This window comes from Rhyacophila brunnea, unplaced genomic scaffold, assembly GCF_057557595.1.
Source record: "Rhyacophila brunnea isolate RB1 unplaced genomic scaffold, BYU_Rbru_1.0 scaffold_8, whole genome shotgun sequence".
NCBI classification, from domain to species: Eukaryota; Metazoa; Arthropoda; class Insecta; order Trichoptera; family Rhyacophilidae; genus Rhyacophila; species Rhyacophila brunnea.
Genome location: NW_028233350.1, coordinates 43,244,209 through 43,264,251, shown reverse-complemented (window position 1 = coordinate 43,264,251; position 20,043 = coordinate 43,244,209). Strand labels below are relative to the sequence as shown.

The 20,043-nt window shown below is 34.3% G+C and overlaps 1 protein-coding gene across 1 annotated transcript; it reads right to left on the bottom strand.

Moving 5' to 3' along the window:
* Nucleotides 1-4,785: 4,785 nt before the first annotated feature.
* Nucleotides 4,786-20,043, bottom strand: Rrp1 (Recombination repair protein 1). The gene is made up of 7 exons (XM_085958682.1): nucleotides 19,881-20,043; nucleotides 19,156-19,790; nucleotides 11,301-11,589; nucleotides 11,014-11,209; nucleotides 9,175-9,756; nucleotides 7,398-7,578; nucleotides 4,786-6,636 (listed from the first exon to the last, which is right to left on the bottom strand). The coding sequence occupies exons 1-7, from the start codon at nucleotides 19,905-19,907 to the stop codon at nucleotides 6,519-6,521; spliced, it is 2,028 nt and encodes a 675-aa protein (XP_085814808.1). The 5' UTR covers nucleotides 19,908-20,043; the 3' UTR covers nucleotides 4,786-6,518.

Here is a 20,043-nt window from a genome sequence, read left to right as displayed (position 1 = left end):
TGCGTGACTGCAAAAGCCGCATTTAACATTTAACTGTTACTCAATGTGAACCTAATGATACCTATAACCGTGTATTTGATTAATTTTTTGTTGATAACTGCTGTCATAATATCTTATATTTGTTTTGAAGTGTATCATAATTGATTACTTCGACTTTGGTTGATTTACGCACAGTAAGTAAATATTTGTTTTTTTATGTAGTCGAAAGTTTTACCTTAAAATTATCATACAGGTTTGCTGCCGGTCAGAGACGCCTGGTCACTCATGTTGCTGTGATATTAAATTTGATACTTTTCATAACATGTGAGCACGAACCCATAAAAGCAATTAGTGAACCGTTAAATTTCAAATTTATGGGTCAGGCTCGAACTGTGTAAAAATAGTTTGGACCATTTTTAAATGGCGACATTCACAAAGCCTACTTGAATGTTACCAATGTGTTGGTAGTGTGAAATGCTTTATAATTTATAAGTTACAATAACTTCTTATAACAAATACATCTCACGGTCAAGTTTAAGTAATGGTGCCTCCGGTTGCGACTAATAAAAAAATATTAAGAAAATGGTTAGTCATCAGTTAGTTTCGTCTACTTGACCTCATTTTTATGTTTTCGTGGATTGGCACTGGGATTATTCTATATTATAAAAGGTGGCAGCGAACCTATGTATTTATTGTTTTCATAAATAGTATCATATTAAATGTAATAGGCAGCATGTTTACAAATAGAAATTGTTGAATAAGTAATCTTACTTTCAATACTAAAATAAATAAAAATCACGCGGAAAGGCCATACTTGCATGACATGGTACAAGTTATCGCAAATAGAGGACAAAATACTTTAACATACAAAAAGACATTTGACGGACCACTGATTGAACTTCTTATCTGCAAAAGTATTAAAATCCAGTATACCTTTTCCTAGTATTATTAAAACTCCAATTGGTATAACTAAAGAAAAAAAGGATAATATTATATCTAAATCAGAGGTTCTTAACTTTGTTGGAGGTACTGACCCCCACCAGTTTCATATGCGCATTCACCGAACCCTTCTTAATTGGAAAAATTAAATATGATTTTTTACAAATTCAAAACATAGGTATATATTTTACTGATGCACAAAATGAACCGTGCATCAACAACACTGTGTTCAAAGAACAAAACCATTAAGACTTGATTTTCACATAATAATGAATATTTACTGCAAATCAGTGTGACTTCTGCTGTTGCCTTTCAGAGACCAGTTCAGAAATGCACGGCTTCACCTTGGCAAGTGCCACTCTCATGTCATTTTCGCAACAAAATCTGCTACTTTTCTTCGTTTTTATGTCCAGCATCCTCGAAAAGGATTGCTCGCAAAGATATGTTGTAACAAACGGTATGAAAACCTCCAGGGCTTTCTTAGCAATAACAGGGTACGTTACCATTTGTCGACACCAAAACGTTGAGAGCGTTGTTGTTCTGAAGAGTTACTGTTGAACCTGGCTGTGCTGAATTTCAACGATTTCATCGAGGTATTCAGCACAGATAGGCCAAGTGATGTTGCGTGATCACCTGCAGCCAATGATGGCCAAGCGGGGCGTGTCATCACGAATCATGAGTCGGGTGTGTCTTGACCTCCGCCGAACCCCTGAGACTGACTCACCGAACCCCTGGGGTTCGATCGAACCAAGTTAAGAACCACTGATCTAAATTAATCGACTCTGGAAAAGGTATTATTCCAAATAACCGAATGAAGTTTTGGAAAGATTTGCCTGTCAACCTTAACCACTTTTAGACAAAATACTGATTTATATGATTTTCAAATCATTTAATTATATTCGAGGGTATACTGACAGAACGCATTATTTCAGTTTTTGCTGTTTTAAATGCCAAAATGTATACAATTTTACGCTCTACGTACTGGTAAAACGCACAAAGGCATAGGATATAATGGTGAGAAAATAGAAACATTATTAAATCATATTATTTTTTTATTCTGATAGAAAGCATGATAATGACCTAATGCGTTCTGCATATACAACATACAGGACTTGTAACATGTCGTATAGGTTAGTCTTTATAATGTAGAAAAAATGTTTTTAAATCATAAAAAAATCTACGTGGGAGAACGCTTTGAAAAAAAAATTAAAGTCCTTTTTGCGATTATCTCAGAACTTGTTTTAATGAGTTAATGCTTTCTGTCAGTAAACCCTCAAATTATTATATTGTTTTATTTCTATTTTTTTATTTTTAATTATTTTAGACATTAATTACAACTAACTACTTTCAACTTATATGACTGCTTTTCTGTTGTTTGCTATTTTTATATTCATTTTTAATACTTTACTATATAATGTTAAGATCATAAACCATATTATTTTATTATCCTAAAGAAAAACTAAATATTATTCTATCCCATTTACTCCAGAATTCTTGTGTGAAAAAAGGATATCTGATATTAATGGAGGAAAAATGTAGATACGGCCATATAGTACGCTCTAAGAAATGCTTTGTATGAAGGAGGCCGTAAGTGCATTATTTATGTGAAAAATGACAGATGAGATTTTTAAAGAATGTTAACAAATCTTACACCAAAAGAAAATATTATAGGCTTATAACATAAACCAAAAGTTCTACAGTAGAAGCAGCAAAAGTAAAATAATGTGAGCTTGTTTCTCCCACTTGCCTAAAATGCAGATACGGCCTCTGTGCTTAGTACGGCAGCATAATCAACATAGAAAAAGATGGCAACACTGCCGTTATATTTTGAGTGCCTGTTTCTCAGCAATATGATTTTGTGGACTGGCTCCCTTGACATCTACGGCGACGATATTATGTATGACTCACCTGATTAATACCACCTCTGACTATTTTTCTAGCAAATAAAAAACTATATAGAATTTAAAAATCTTATATTTAATTGTCATAAGAACATTTTATCATAGGCAATAAAACTTATTACACTAATTAAAAAATAATACAAAATATTCTAATGGTAACACTTGGATAACCAAAGGAATATAAACATCAGTAATAAAATACATATAGGTACATAATAGGAACAATACACAAAAAATGTTTTTCTTTGTTTTATTTCAATAATCATAAAAAAATACAAACTACACTAAGTCAATGGAAATGCTATAAAATTAGTAAATTTCAAAGATAATAAAAATCTTCTTTTAATGGAGCCTGAATGTATGAAACTGAAACCACTGAATAAGTTAACTACAAGTGACTTTGCATTTCAGATTCATTTGAAGAGAACTTGTAATACAAAATTTATTTTCCAATTTGCAAGGCGTTCAAAAGACAATCCGTCACAATGACTGGGTAGATAAGCAGCCAATCGATGGTCTAACATTGACACCTCGGTCACTTTTGACGAAAGTACGTTTTATACAGCAAACTTTTCTTATTTTTTTTCTCTATCTTTAGGAACCTCGTATTGCGTAAAAAAATAAAAACCTGTCATTGAAATGACGGATAAAATTTTTTCTTTAAATGACAGTAAAGAAAAATGTAAATGGCAGCAGGCAACAGCAATCCAGGTTAATAACCACCTTGTATGATTAAGTACGAAACATTATACTCAGACGAACAATACAGTGATATTGATGTCAGGTACAGGATGAGAGGAAGTAAGCCCGATGTCTTGCTGGAATCTACGTCAATTCCAGATAACAAAGTGAAGGACTTTCTCTCCTTATGTAAAAGTAGGGCTTGAGAATCATCACAATTTTTTTCGAACCTTAAAAATTTGTAGCCAGATAGTCGCAGATGAAAATAATGACGGTTTTTTAATTTAGTTTTCACGGTCAATTGTATTCCTACATATCACTTTCAATAAAGATTTTTTGTAAAAAACCAATTTGTTTTATTATACAGTAACTGTGACATTGTGGATTTCCATATTATGCTCCGCCTGAGAGTGGAAATGGTGATTAACTTTTATACCTAATATCTTATTATACTATTAATTGGTCATTTGGATAGTATTATTTAACTACCAACATCATACATTATCTAAAATGTACTGAGATAATTTGACCTATAACTGAGAAATAATCTTGAGATTTAATGTAACAGTGAGATATCTTGATTTTTCTGTGAAAAAGTATTTTAGTATGTGGAAGTTGTTTTTACCTGCAAAAAATAATATTCAAAAAAATCTTAGTCTTATACTCTAATCTACGAAAAAACCTAAATAAAATTATAGTTAACTATTTTAAAAGTATGAAACAAACCTTAAGTTCAATTATCTCAAAGCTAGTTTTTTTGATTTATCTCACTGTTGCATTATGGTAGCGATATGCACTATAATCCGCCGCTTTCACTAATTGGACACTTTATTTATTTACAACGTTTTTATTAGGTCACAAATCTTGCAATCGATTACTAACTTCCTGACTAGCTAGACATTTCAAACTTTTAGAATATATCAGAATACGATGTCAATGCATTTTTTTAATACTTTTAGCCATCTTTAAGTAGAATTAAATTCATTTTCAGTTAATTCTGTTTCGTATGAAAAGTTATTTCGGAAGAAATCCATAATCCAATCCACTATTAATGGTTGCTAGTCTGGGGTCCTAGCAACTAAATTATTAATATATATATGCGTTACTATGTAAATCAATATGAGTGTCAAAATGACATTTCAGTATTATTTCAATCAAATACAAAATTTTTTGATTGTTTAAGCTAGTCAAGTCAAGTTTATATGATTCAACAGAAAGTTTAAAAACGTATGTAAAAAGTTCTTTTTATCTTGTAATTATTTCTTCATATGTTTTGTAATTTGTATTCATTGACCATAAAATGTAAATGTTGCTTCCTTGTATTGTCACTTTTTTTTCAAATATTATTGTAAACACGTATCAGACATTTTCATAAATAGCTTTTTACTGTGATAACTTATTTAAAATGTTTCATAGTTAAATAAACAAACAATTTTTTTCACAAGTGTATTTTTGTTTTATTTGATTTCCTGATTTTTTTTATTACATTTTAACTGTCCCCTATAAAAAAGGTGAAATGTCAATGTTAGACCATCGCAATAAAACTACACTTCAGCATTATATTGTTAAAAAAATCGTTTATAACTGCACTCAAGTAGGAAGATCGGAACGGCAACTGAGCAATGATAATAATTGTTGAGCTTACCAACTTAACCATGTTTCATGACTAAATAATTTCAAAGGTCATAAAAGAAATAATGTATACGGTTCCTTCTATTTATCGTCCAAATCCTTTGGTAATTTTAGAATCACTCTTCAATCAACTTAATTCAGGATATAATATATACATAAAAATAACATTAAATCTAACACATAAATGCACTTTTTTAATTTCAACATCATTAACAGAATAATATAATGAAATTAATCATAGGAATGAAGACATGTTATGTGACACAAAAACTACAACAAATACTTTATTTGAATACGGTAATAAGTATGTAATATCAAATTAAACATACTGTCTGTTGTGATGGAATTGTTAAATGTTGCAATTGGAATTGACTGATGAAATATATTACAATATGAAATAAATATTATATTTTTCACAATTTTTAATAGGGTAGAAAATACACTATAACATTCAATACAGTGCAAATACTTCTTGATTAATCGAAATACCCGACGAATGTTTCCATTACGTTATAATGCGAATAACTAACCGGTTATAACCGTTGTATTTAAAAATGAATTTTCAAGTATTTTCGATATTATTTCTTGCACATTTTTACAACGTTTTTCTTAGCTCGTATTCTTGTTTGTCCATGTATTTTTCAAATAACACTTATATACTAGGTACCATAGATTAAATATTATAACTATAGCTAGATACTAGTGGTGAAGTAGATAGCTAGTCAATTAAGTAATTAATATGTTATCTCTTTTTAGAATTTCATAGCTTCGGTATTTTTGGAAAACCCTATCAATGACAACATGAATCTATTACCTACTTACTACAAGGTGGTGATTAAACTAAGCCTCATGAGGGAATATTATTTGATTTTGCAATCATTCAATAATAAAAATAAATAATAATTGACACTTTTGAAACAAGTATAAATATTTACGGACAAGACAAGTGTACTCAATTTGGGGATTAAGCAAAAAAACCCAAAGATATTTTGGCCGCCGCGCTCTTATTTTATTCTAGATAAATTTTACTCACACAACACCAATAACAATAATTAAGCCATTTAAAGGGTAGGTAAGTAGGTAATAAAGTAATTTAGATAGGTGATTTTATTAGTATTCGTGTAAGATACAGGGATTATTCTGTGATAAGACAGTTGTTAATTTTTTGTTACGTCGTGACGTTTTTGTAAAAGCTTTCACATGCTATTTTAGCTGTTTGTCTCTTTAGTTTTATGTGCTTAGGTACCTACTAATAATATGTATTAACCGGTTAACCGCGTGAAATTACCCAGTTTTCGGTTAGTTTAGAAACCCGCGGTTACCCGGTTTCGGTTATAACCGGTTTGGAAGCTCTATCTGTGTTATAATAATACTTATCAGTAAAATTTAAATACTAAGGAATAGTGTAATGGGGCAATGATCACTTCCAAATACTTGGTCACGAATGACATTTTCGCAAACTGTTGGCAACAACCGTTCAGATACAATGGCGTAGTCCAGTCTCCTGAAAAATAAAGATTTTTTCTTTTAAGACGGCACTTCAGTGAAACTGCAAATAATTTAGGTGCGATGAAATTTCGGACTGGCTGGCAGTCGGAGAGCGAAAGTCGAGCTGTGAACACGTCAATTTGTTTTGTGATGGCGTCGGGGAAATTAATTCTTAAATCGTGTAAAAATGACTAAAAAAACGTTACCCATTTACTTGAAAAAGAAAACATGTCAATGAATATATTATTATTATTAGTAATAAAACAATAAACATAACATTAAATGGACGCATGTTGACTTTTTATGACAAATTATGTTTTGTTCTGCATGTGTCATTTGCACAATCTTCGCGTCGTGTAGTCACGATCGTTTTAGACCGTGCCCCAGCTGAAGTATAGCCTTAATATTTTGCTGGCAATAAAGCTGGTGATTTATGTATTGCGATAGTCGCGAAATCATTGGAATTCCTCGAGGCAACTACTAATTCGGCTCCCGTCAAGGGCACAATATAATAATTTAACTTCTTAATTTTTGTGTAATAGATTTAAAGTAATCGATATTAATGAATTAAGAATGCTACATTATTAAAGTCTTGTATTGGATAGTCATGCTGTCTGCGAGATTATCGATAGCGCGGAAGGACTCGTGACTTTGGCGGCTATGAAGGTGTCCAGAAAGACTCGTTAATGTTGAGTGGCAATAATAAATAAAGCAGTAGCACGACATAAAGAAAACAGTTTGAATATACATAATAGATTCCAAATAATATATATTTACCATCCGACATTCTTGGCTCGGCAGTTCATCATATAGGTCCAGAAAGTGTAGGCAGCGGTTTTGTCTGGGTAGAGATTCCTAAATGTGTCGATGAATCCGTTTCCAAGAAATTCTGTCATACCATCACGTTCCTCTTGCGTGAATCCGGCATTTTTCTTGTTTGTTTTTGGGTTAGCCAAATCTATATTCAAAAAAACACATTAAAACTAAAATTTACTTCAATGAAATGGTGGTTATCTATTGGCAAATGAAAACAAAAAGCAGGTGTCAATATAAAGAAAAACGTTCTATAATAATATTATGTAGATGGAGCCTAAACATATGAAAGTCTTCACGGGAAGATTTTCAGTAAGCGAGGCCTTGACTCATGAATTTCAGCACTCCATCTTTATTTAGGGCAGCAAAAATAGGAGAAAGATGACCAGTCATCGCCGATGGCCGATAACGTAGGAAATTACAATCTTCTATGGTAGGTATAAGAATCCTCAATTATAAACAATCTAAATATATATGAACTATTATTAGTGTAAACATCAACAATGTCTTGTAAATTTTTTTAAACCAGAGGCATAGATCTAAATGACTGACTTTTAGCACTCTAAAAATACAAAAAAAAAATGGATTTTGAAAGCCAACAAAATTGCTATTGATCCATAGTGTAAAATTTCTCATACTTTGGATGACAGATTGGTTACCCGAAGTTGACAATATGCTACTAATTGATTGCTGCCCTTAACAAACAGAGGACAGTTTAATTGAAGGACTCTGGATAAAGACAAATCTTCGAATGGAGATACAGGCTACTGACTTTCCGAACAAATTGTGTCATATTTCTTTTTAACACAAAATTAAATATATAACAATAATTATTGTTCAGGGTCATACTGGTCAGACATGGTTACATCCTTGCTGAAGCTCTTCATCATCCCAGGGTACCCCATGGTGAAACTGTGCGACCTGAAGTACCCCAATATTCGACAACTCAATCGGAGGCATTCAAAAGGTAATTGATAGGCAGGATAGCAATTAGTCTCGCTTCGATTTGGATATGCAACGTTTTGTACAATAGCACCTAGTCCTAATTTAGATTTCCCCCTGATTAGCTATCCAAATAGGAATGGCTGGAGCAACATTCAACTCGATGCAGAATATCTGGGGAACTCACAGCAGTACTTAATTAAAGCCAAATGCTACCTGTTCGACATTGGCATTTCGCTTTACGGTAGTGTACCATGACACCTTACGAAGGCTTAGAATATCTGTATACTGAGCTTCAAGAACAGCTGCTTGCAATGGTATGATTTTAAAAGTAATGAGGAGACAAGAGAGCTGACCATGTAGCGGGTAGCCTCTCATCATATTGAGTGAAGAGGCGATTTTGAACCTGGCTCGGCCGCGTGCTGCGGATGTCTCAATTGAAGTTCAACCTGGCCTGAGTATTGTTGAAGCCAATTGGATTCCGGCATCCTGGAAGCTCAATATACTATCTACAGGTGTATACGGTGGAGCTACACGACCTGGGAAGACGCAGGAAAGCTGCAGAGCGACAAATTCTTTGAGGCAGCGTGTGGTGTCCATATTATGCTCTGACCAAAGAGCGAACACGGATAGTGACCAATGTTTTTTATTATGTCATCCAATTCGGTTGTTAAAAATATATTAAACTCAATTTGCAAAATTAGTAGTCTGTATCTCTGTGCGAGCATTTGTCATTTTGTAATAACATAATGGTTTCCAACCAATAATAATATTGATAATGATAACTATACAAACTTACCTATCTCTAAATGCGAAACATTCATATCTCCGCAAATAATAACAGGTTTCTTGGCATCCAAAGCTTTGACGTGCTTCAGGAATACCTTATTCCACTTCAGTCGTTTCGGCAAAGTTACAAGGCCTCTTCCAGAATTAGGAACATATGTGCAGATCAGAAAGAAGTGTTCATACTCTGCAGTAATGATTCTCCCCTCCGTATCCAACTCTTTGTCCCCCAGTCCGTACTGAACGGATGTAGCCGTTTTCTTAGTATAAATTCCTACCCCGGCATAACCGTCCTTGTCTCCGTTTTTCCAATACGGATGGTAACCGGGCACGGACGTTACTTCCGCAGGGAGTTTCTCCTGGGAGCATTTTGTCTCCTGAAGACAGATTATATCAGGCTTTTCATGATCAATGAACTCTAATCCACCTTTGGTCAGCCAAGCTCTGATGCCGTCTACGTTCCAAGTGGATATTTTGAAGTTCCAAGGTTTGCCCGTAGGTGATTTCTTTGAACAACTGAAGTCTATTTTGCTATAATCTGTGGAAGATTTGTTGACGGTAGGTTTGGCTTTTTTTTTGGCAGGCTCAGCATTCTCTGCAATGATACAATACCTTTCAAAACAACAAGTATTTAAAAACTTACTAACGAAGACACCATCAAAAAAAGGATGCCTAATGGAAATTTACGACAATTGACTATGACCAACCCAATGCAAGGAGGTGAAATGACCAACACCAAGTTACGCCTAGGTCCAGACCAATATAGATGAGGCTATTAATTTCAATGTCGGTTAACTACATATTCCGCTATTTTGAGATAATCGCACAACGTGAGAAACCGTGAAGCACATTTGGGACTACAAATAGAATATTTTCTTTTTGCAAACAAATTAGTAAATAATTCACCGGATTAATTCTATTTTACCAACAAACCGTGGATTTGAAACAGCTACATGTCTGCATACAAATTGTATGTTAAAAAAATTAATAATATAATTGCGCTACACAAACATTTGTAAACAACCGTCAAATCAAATGTAGTTTTGACAATTGACATTGCTTTAATAAAAATAATACTCCACAAGACCATGTCATTCATGCCACTACTTCAAATATACAAACAGTAAAGGTAAACTACACTCCACGTAACTACGTAACGTCTAGGTATAACGTTATTTTGAACAATATTCCTCATTTTCGCCTGTTTAGAGCGTTTTTATACGTAGGATTAAGCATGAGTGTCTTTGTGTCAAAAGTTACATTATTTTAATTTTATGAAATGAATTGGCAAACTCTATTATGTTATACTGATTTAAGAAAACGGGGTATTTTATTAATTTAAAATCTTGGAATTTTATTCATTGTACTTAACTAAATGATTTGTCTTGTCTTGTATTGTGACTTGTCTATGCTTATAATACCGTTTTGGCATGGTTGTCTATGCTCAAAAAGTGGCGTATGGATGGTTTCAGGTATAGACTCGAAAAATTTGACGTTTCTCCGCAGTACGCACCGAGTAAATAGAGCCAAATTGTCTTAGATAATTAACAATTAAAAACACTATTAACTTGTTGACCACGGAGCATTTAATTACCGCATTTAAATAACATGCTAATTGTATTGAATGGCCAATTAACAATTAATGTACAACAGGTGACCGAGTAAATAGAGCCAAATTGTCTTAGATAATTAACAATTAAAAACACTATTAACTTGTTGACCACGGAGCATTTAATTACCGCATTTAAATAACATGCTAATTGTATTGAATGGCCAATTAACAATTAATGTACAACAGGTGTACCGTCCGCTTGGAAAGGATTATGAGTCTGAATAGGTTTTTTGGAGTTACCTTCTTTTTTATTTCCCCTCTTTGTGGCGGTTTTTCTCTCTACGGGTGCTGTTTCTTTCTTGGCAGCCCTCCCTCGTCTCGCGGGTTTGGCTTCTGGGGCTTCATCAGCGCTGTGGCTTTCTACGCTCTCGGCCGGCGAATCTTCGGGTGCAGACTCTGGCTTGACCTCGGCGGCTGGCGTCTCGACCGCTACTTCCTATAGTCCGAAAACAAACAGAATGTAACAAGACGTATAAAGAAAAAGGGTGAGATTTACAAAAAAAGTACAGATAATGAAAGACAATTACCTTTGCCTTTCCACGCTTAGGAGCCATATTATAAAGTTGAATTCGTTGTGTCAACACGCTGCTGCGGACTATGTTTTCGGAGATGTTTGGTATTAGACACTTCGGAAACGGCGATTGATTTGCGAAAAGGTTGATCGGTTGCGGCGAAAGTCTTTTATTTCTCGAATACACTAGGCGAACGTAATATAATTTACAGAACAAAAAGCTGGCAAGAACACGACGCGGTGACAGAACACAGCGAAATAAATAGGCGGGAAAACATAAGCATAATAGGTTCCGATTTTCCGAACTTCGTATCATTCAAACGGAATCGAACAAATCTAACCAAACCATAGACATTACGTAGGTACAAATTATTAATTATATGAGTACAAAGTAGACCGGAATGGTTTGAGATTTGACGTTTGGTTCAGTGTATCAATTTTTGAAAATCAAACCGTTCTCGGACCAAAAACGTCAAACATAGCAGTGACACATTGTTGCCATCTTTTTCTATGCTGATTATAGTACAAAGGCGTAAAAATTATAGTATTTCTGTAAAAAATATAGTACAGGAACATTTTTCGTTTTGAATCATTTAAAATTATAGTATTTTGGCATATTTGGCGTAAAATTATAGTATTTTATATTTTTAGCGGAATCAAAATTATAGTATTGTACTATAATTATAGTACGGTTGGCAACACTGCATTGACATGAGTATAGCTATATATATATTGTCAATAGACAATAATTATGTTTCTATTTGTTTATGGTTTCAATAATTACAAAAATTACTATGCCAAATTAATATTTTATTTTGATTCGCACAAAGTTCACATCTGTACAATCCAGCGATACTCAACCTGCGGCCCTTTAAGCTTTTATATGCGGCCCGAAACACATTTATTATCAGGAACATGATTTTAAATTTTGAAAAAACGCTTGGATACACATTACTTTTGTTTATAATTTTTAAAATCTCAAAAATTTTTTGTAAAAAGGGGGGCATGATTTTTTTCATCACACCAGTAGTGATGCGGCCCGCGTTACTTTACAAATATTTATGTATTTGGCCCGAAGAAAAAAAAGGTTGAGTATCATTGACCTAATCCAATAGTATTCAAAATATTTTTTGCTTATCGACCATGAACCGCCAACACCTCCTATCTACATAAATGTAAGTTTTACTGGAGGAGGTAAAAACCTTCTCGTATTTTTTGTACTTACTTACTATTATTTAAACAATTTATTGTTTCAAATGGCATGAATGGTATATTTTCACAGATCATATTATTATGGTTATCAACTCTTGTATTCATGGGATATTAATTAAGTACCTAGTCATATGTTTATTATTTTACTTTATTTTCACAAAATTTAAAAGGTTAACAGAAATTATAAATCAGATTATTATTTTTAAGAATGGTATAAAAATAAGTAGGAAAGTAATGATTACCCTTAGACTATAGATACATCTAGACGCCACCCGTTGCATTGATGAAGCTGCGTGCCGTGCGTTTGGTTTGTGGGCGAGCGAACGCATTCGTACACAAATGTTTGAGACCATAGACCATTACGCTAGTGCTCGCACTAGCCGCTCAGAATTAAAATATAATTTTCTATTTTTTTTACGTTATATAGTATTTTTAAGCGGTCAAAATGCAACCATTAGGTATAGATATCCATAATTTAAGTTATTTTCACTGATATTAAAATATATAATAATATACAAATGAATTATCACGAACATGTATCAACTTACCTATGAAACGTAATATCATCTTCTTGCTTATCAGTACGGCCACCATATTTTAATACAACACACAGAACCATCTTTTCTACTTAATTAACTAAAAATATATACCACTGACTTTATGTTTAACACAAAAAATAGCAATTTTAGCAACACGGTTATCGACGCTTAGTTATGCAATAAGCTAAGATTTGCCGGCTACACCGTAGCAAACCATCTCCCACATCTGTAAACCTTTTATCTTACTCTAGCGCATGTCGCAGAGATTATAAGGGTGCCGAATACTTTCTCACTAGCACATATGCATCGTTTTTGTTCAGGCCTTGTGATTACCACAATATTTTAATACATACATGATTTTTTTTCTACTGATTTCAGTGGTGTGGAAGAGAATCATAAAATGAATGAGCATCGGCAGGAATTACTCTTTTAACTCCTGCAAATGGTTAAATTTAGTATTTGTGATAGGATTTTTTTGTAATGCAGGCATTTGTATCATTCTATATCTTTACACAGGTAACCCCACCGTTCATTGCGGGGGACACGTTCTGGACATGGTCGCGATCATCGAGGCATTCCCTTGTTTGGCCTCTCTACTTTTACATAATGTGCAAAATTTGCGATTACTGTCAAGTAATAATGCATTACAGCCACGTTTTACAGCACTCACTCGTTCGTAAGTCGTTCTCTTCTAACAACTCCATGCATTGCAGTGACGTCCCTAGACAAAATGTCACCCCTGGGCAGCGCTAAAATTTCGCCCCATTTTTTTATACAGTATTTTGTATCATCCATGCACGGTGTCGTTTCTTGTCACCATGGACGTCAAATGGCAACGGAAGTAAACTAGACATCGTGAACTCGACAAAAAAATTACATTATTGTGAGCTGAATTCATTAATGTAAAGATATTTTCTTTATTACTAAGCTTAGATAGCTATGTCTATATATACCAAATGATTCTCCTCGATTTGCCGCCCCCAAGCGACGCTCTATCTGCCTACCCCCACGGGACGTCACTGATGCATTGATTGTGAAGAGAAAGGACCTTTTCAATGGTTTTAACACTCAACTTTCTCACGGGAACACGTTCAGAGACATTATTTGCTAGGGACGTATGGCAGTCCATTTCCTACAGCTCTTCATTAGTTATGGGTTCACCGTTTGATTTTAACAAAGTCTGAATATCATCTACATCAGCGCTGTCCAACTAGCGACCCGCCAAAATATTTTTGCGGCCCGCAAGCTGTGCAGGATATTTTTCATCCAACATTGGGGAGAGAATTTCCCATCATACATTAAAATATGAAAACGTTTCATTATAATACTATATGTAAAAAATACTTTTCAAAACGAAAAAATATACTGCTTAATTTTTCCAGCTTGAAAAAAACATAAATTTATTGATGAGAATTAAAATATTGTGTTACAAATAAATAAATTTCGTGATCCATTCAATTTATGATGAATAAAATTTTTTACAAAAAAAAATTAAATAACTATGTACCATAATATTGTTTTTATTATTTCCAGTTATGTGTTATTTTTGATTTTTTTGTATAAACAAATTACTTTTGAATTGACATAACTGACTTTTCATATCCTCTTTGGCCCCAAAATGTTTGCTAAAGAAAAAATGGCCCGCTGCCTAAAAGTTGGACAGCGCTTCGAGGACTTCGACTTTGATGCCATCGGATATGGCTATAAGACTCTTCAATGATATTTTGACTATCATTTTCATAATTGCAGTTAACTTCAACAATTTCACTGTACACCCTTCATACACGACTGGGTGATTTCATTCCACACTTCATCGATATTTCTGATAGCTTTCATAATATTAAATTGTTTCCACCAAACCCGCATGGCATCTCTATCACCTCCATCAGTTTCTTCAATGAGTTGAAAGAAGAAGAGTTAGACGATCCTTGGATGCTTTAAATCCAGAAGCAGTCTTCTCCTTTATGGAAATAAACGTACATGTTGGCATTCGTTTCCAATAGTCCTGTCTCATCCACATTAAAAATTAAATTTGGTGGATAATTTCCCTTTTCCACAATTTCCAGTTTTAAAAAAAGATTGCGATATAACAAATCTGCACTCGCCAGGGTCGCGATGAACAGGCTAACTTTAACCGCCTGCAAATCAGCTGTCAATACAATGCACCTCCGTTGATATCTCTTCTTTTTCAGTTCTTTCTCCTCCCTTGCCCTTTCTTTTTTGATGATACGATTTGCGTAGTATTGCCCATGATTTATACAATAATTAACAGACTAGCCAACGCATATGTTACACGTCATGTCTTTTGACGGGGACGAGTATGTCTCCGTTATGATTTTCTTGAGATGTATGCATACCAAAAGCACTTTTTTGACCCAAGACTGCACTGTAAAACCCCAAACCAAGAGTACCTATTTACAAACTGATGTATACCGGGTACATCTAGATCAGGGGGGGGCAAACTTTTTGGATGGAGGGCCAAATTCAAGAATTCAAAATGAGCGGCGGGCCGCAAGTAAAATACCATTTTTAGATATACACTATTTATTATCACGAAAAATAAACATCACAAAAAAATTATGGGAAGAATGTAACTGTTGTACATTTTTTTAAATTCAGGTGTTAATTTTGTAGTTGATGTTTTCAAAATGGCTTAATGGGCATCGGAGATATTTGATCGTAAAGAATTTTTATTGAGGTTCATGATCGAAAATGTTTGTTCACATATATAGGTAGATCAAAAAATAACGAACATTTTTCTTGCATAATCTTTAAGTTGATCGAATTTGTCTGAATTAAGGGCATTTTAAAATTTGGAGATTTCTTCACGACGATGCAATTCTCTTAAATCAGTGACACACTGCAGATCAATAATCTCAAGTTGTAGCTCTGTCGGTACACTAACAATATCTATTGAAAATAGATCGCGTACTATTGCTAAACAAATTTTTACCTATTGTCAATATTTTTTTTTAAAAATTACAAAAAAAATATTCGTAATCAGAAGTACAATTAATGACGGCGGGCCGTAAAAAAATACCCGGCGGGCCGCAGTTTGCCCCCCTCTGATCTAGATGGTAGCATAGATACATCAGCCATGTCAGTAGAGAATGGTGGGGGAGATGTTTCTTCTGCATAATGGCAGATCATTAATATTATGATAGTGTTTCAGTAATGTTCGTTTCGAAAGATTGTGGTTCTGCAGATGGCGGATTGCATGATTGTTTTTCAGTTCCCATATTTTCTATAGCCAAAAGATCCATGATTTTTTGGGTTTTGATACTCTGGTAACCAAAAAAATGCTTCATCACTATAATAAAGGTAGAGACTAGAGAGTAAATTATACTAGATTTATTTTTGACCTATTTTACCAATGTTATTTGTATACATAAAAATTTAATATCAACTATCGAAAAAAATGCCAATCCCGGGATCGTCAAATTGTATACTCGAACAACATCTTCTTGGCTAGGTGTTAAAACTGTGAACTACAAGCTCCTCCCATTTAGTCGACAGCGCCTTCCGGCTTTTGCCTAAATTTTCTTGTTGGAGAGTAATCCAGAAATCAACATTTTGGCTCGGGATTGGATTCCCTAGTCTGGACTACACCATTGGCAGTATTCTGAAGAGATTTAAATTATGATTGCTTTTACACTGCCCTACATAGAGATGTTAGGTTGTATTATCGAGCGTATACAAAGCTTTTCCACTCAAAGAGGCTGTATTATGTAATCACCATGATAATGCAAGTTTTTCAATGTACCAGTGGCGAAGGTAGGCTGTTGAGATCTGACATAGATAGTGCGCGCTAAAAATTGTCAATCATATTTATTTGTTTTCTTTGAACTAATACAAATTATTGTAGATGGTGTTAGTTAGATTTTAAAATTCAAATAAATCCTACGTAACCAAGCCATGATAGACAATAGACAAATATTATTAGAAATTTTTCATTTACTACGGTTTTGTTTATTCATGGCTTTCAACGAATTTTAAAAACCATCTGCAATTTGTATTATTCAATGAAAACAAATAAGTATCACTGATAGTCTGCATTATTTTTGTTGGTCTCCACAGCCTACCTCTACTATTATGGTTTGACCTAAGCAGTTTAATGACTACATAATACAATTCTGCAATTTGTATTCTTAGTTCAATGAAATCAAGTAATTATGACTTAAGTGTAGTGTGCTCTATATATTTCGATTCTCCACCCTTCGCCACTGCTATATATTATTACATGCACAATGATTAATTCTTATTATGCAGTGATTCAATAATAAATACATTCTTTACAAACTCCCCACAAAAACTAATACCTATATTAAAACAATAAGTGTCGAATTTTTACTGGGAGAGAACAATGTCATAAAAATGACTTCAACAGATTTAAAATATAATACTTACTATCTTCAATTTTTTGGTCAGCGATGCAATCTCCTATATTTTTACACTACATATCAGATTGCGAAGGTTTTGAATTTCAAAACCAACGATGTATAAACAGTTAAATAATTACACATTTTCCTTACTATTTATAGGAGCATTATAGCGCCTGTACATGTGCATGGATTTACTGGCAGCAATAGTGCTTATTTTAAAGTATCATGACAATAACTGTTAACATGTAAAAAAGCCGACTGTCTCTCCAATTCATTCTTTAAAAGTGAGCGAGACGCGATGTTGTCATTTTATGGTACGATTTCGTACTACTTGAAACTATTCGCGAAGGGAGAACTACAAGGTTCCAAGTGTTTGTCCTTGGAGAAACAAAAGTAACAATGAGGCAGCTTAGAATACTACTTCATTGTTGGGTTTGTTTTTCAAGGACGAACACTTAGAACCTTGTAGTATTAGGCTCGCGAATTGTCAACCTGAAAATTCGTTTTTTTTTGTTGAATCTACTGATGACAGTAAGAAAATGTATGGGTAAACATCTATTATCCTGCAGTTGGCAAGATTGCATGCATGAATCAAACAAGTTTGGAAGCTTGAGTTTTCATGAGACAGTAATATTTTTTCGATATGCGCAGTAGAACGATAATGGCGAACCTGCCGGCAAAAAAACGAATTTTCAGATTGACCGATTTTCACTAGATGTGAAATAGTACCATAAAATGACGTCGCGTTTCGCTCACTCTTAAAGAATGAAGTCAGCACTTTACGTGTAAACAATCATTGTCATGATAGTTTAAAATAAGCACTATTGCCGCCAGTAAATCCATGCACGTGTATCTGCACTATTATAGTAACAAAAATGTATAGATTGCAGTTGCTTTTGTGTGAAGAAATTCTTTTTATAAATTCATTCAGATTTTAAATATTTTATTAGATTTACGATGTAATTTTGTTTAAATTAAAAAATATTAAACTAACGAGATGTTTTACTATAAATTTTAAAGTTGCAAGTATAAAATTCTATTGCACAAGTCGATACATACTAAAAAAATCATTGGTAATTGTGCCGCAGAGGTGGACACGAGCTTTTATAATTATTTTTTTTTTCAAAAACAGTTTATTCCATGTAGACAATTATAATAAATACCTGTTTATGTCGGTGCATCGGTTTTTCGATCCAATAACCGTTAATTGAAAATTTTCATACACCATTATCACAAACTAAGATTATATGAGGTAATATTAGGTTTGGTCTGGTCTAAAAAGAAAGTTGTAAAATCTCATGTCCACCACTGCGGCACATTTACCAAATCATTAATTCTTAAAGGTGGTGAGAGATTATACAAAACCATTCGAGAAAATGCACAAACAAATCACATGGTTAAATTTACATGTTCCAGACTCCTCCCATATCAATAGCAGAGGGTTTAGTCTTATTGTGTTGATGACGTGTGGTGAGTGGAGTGGATGCAACCAAAATATTAAGAAAATAAGAAACAGAATGATTGTTACTTAAAACTTTATTATTTTTAGAATGGAACACAAAACAATTATTTTTGAGGTTATTCTTATGTTAGCCAGGTTAAGAAATAAAATACTGATAATATAACGCCAAATTTTGTATGAATTACACACACAGGGCGAAATGAAAACATAAAGGAAAATTGACTTATATAATTAACAATTAAAAACACTGAGTCTCTGAATAGGTTATGAATTTACTTTTTGGAGTTACCTTCTTTTTTATTTCCCCTCTTTGCGGCGGTTTTTTTCTCTACGGGTGCTGTTTCTTTCTTGGCAGCCCTCCCTCGTCTCGCGGGTTTGGCTTCTGGGGCTTCGTCAGCGCTGTGGCTTTCTACGCTCTCGGCTGGCGAATCTTCGGATGCAGAATCTGGCTTGGCGACATCCTCCTTGGGGACTTCCTCTTTTTTGGGGGCCTGTTTGCGACCTCTTTTGGCAGGTTTGGCTTTTTCAGTCTCTACGGTTTCTTCGTCGTCCTCTTCCATCGGAGTTTCTTTCGCATCATCGGATGCTTCGTCGTCTTCCTCATCGGAGTCTCTCTTTGTAGCTTTGGCTTTCTTTTCAACTGGGGCTTTGGCTTTTCGGCCGCGCTTGGCGGGAATTTTGGGTTCGTCGCCATTTTCTACGGATTCGGCATTAGATTCTGAGTCAGCTTGAGTGTCCACGTTCCCGGATTCCTTCGCCCCGCGCTTAGATGCTCCGTTCTTTTCGAGTTTAGCTTCATCGTGGCCATTCTTAACGTCTTTTTCATCTTCGATCACAGGAATTTCCTTGGCGGCCTTTCCGCCTTTCTTCTTAGAGATGACCTCGGCGGCTGGCGTCTCGACCGCTACTTCCTATAATCCGAAAACAAACAGAATGTAACGAGACGTATAACGAAGAAGGATGAGATTTACAAAAGATTACAGATAATGAAGGACATTTACCTTTGCCTTTCCACGCTTGGGAGCCATATTATGAAGTTGAATTCGTTGTGTCAACACGCTGCTGCGGACTATGTTTTCGGAGGTGTCTGGAATTAGACACGTCGGAAACGGCGATTGACTTGCGAAAAGGCTGATCGGTTGCGGCGAAAGTCTTTTATTTCTC

Coding starts and splice junctions, on each gene's coding strand:
- Rrp1 (XM_085958682.1), bottom strand. CDS start 19,907: ATGGCTCCCAAGCGTGGAAAGGCAAAG. Junction 19,791..19,880: donor CCAAGCGTGGAAAGGCAAAG/GTAAATGTCCTT, acceptor TTCGGATTATAG/GAAGTAGCGGTCGAGACGCC. Junction 9,757..11,013: donor GAGGGGAAATAAAAAAGAAG/GTAACTCCAAAA, acceptor GTATCATTGCAG/AGAATGCTGAGCCTGCCAAA.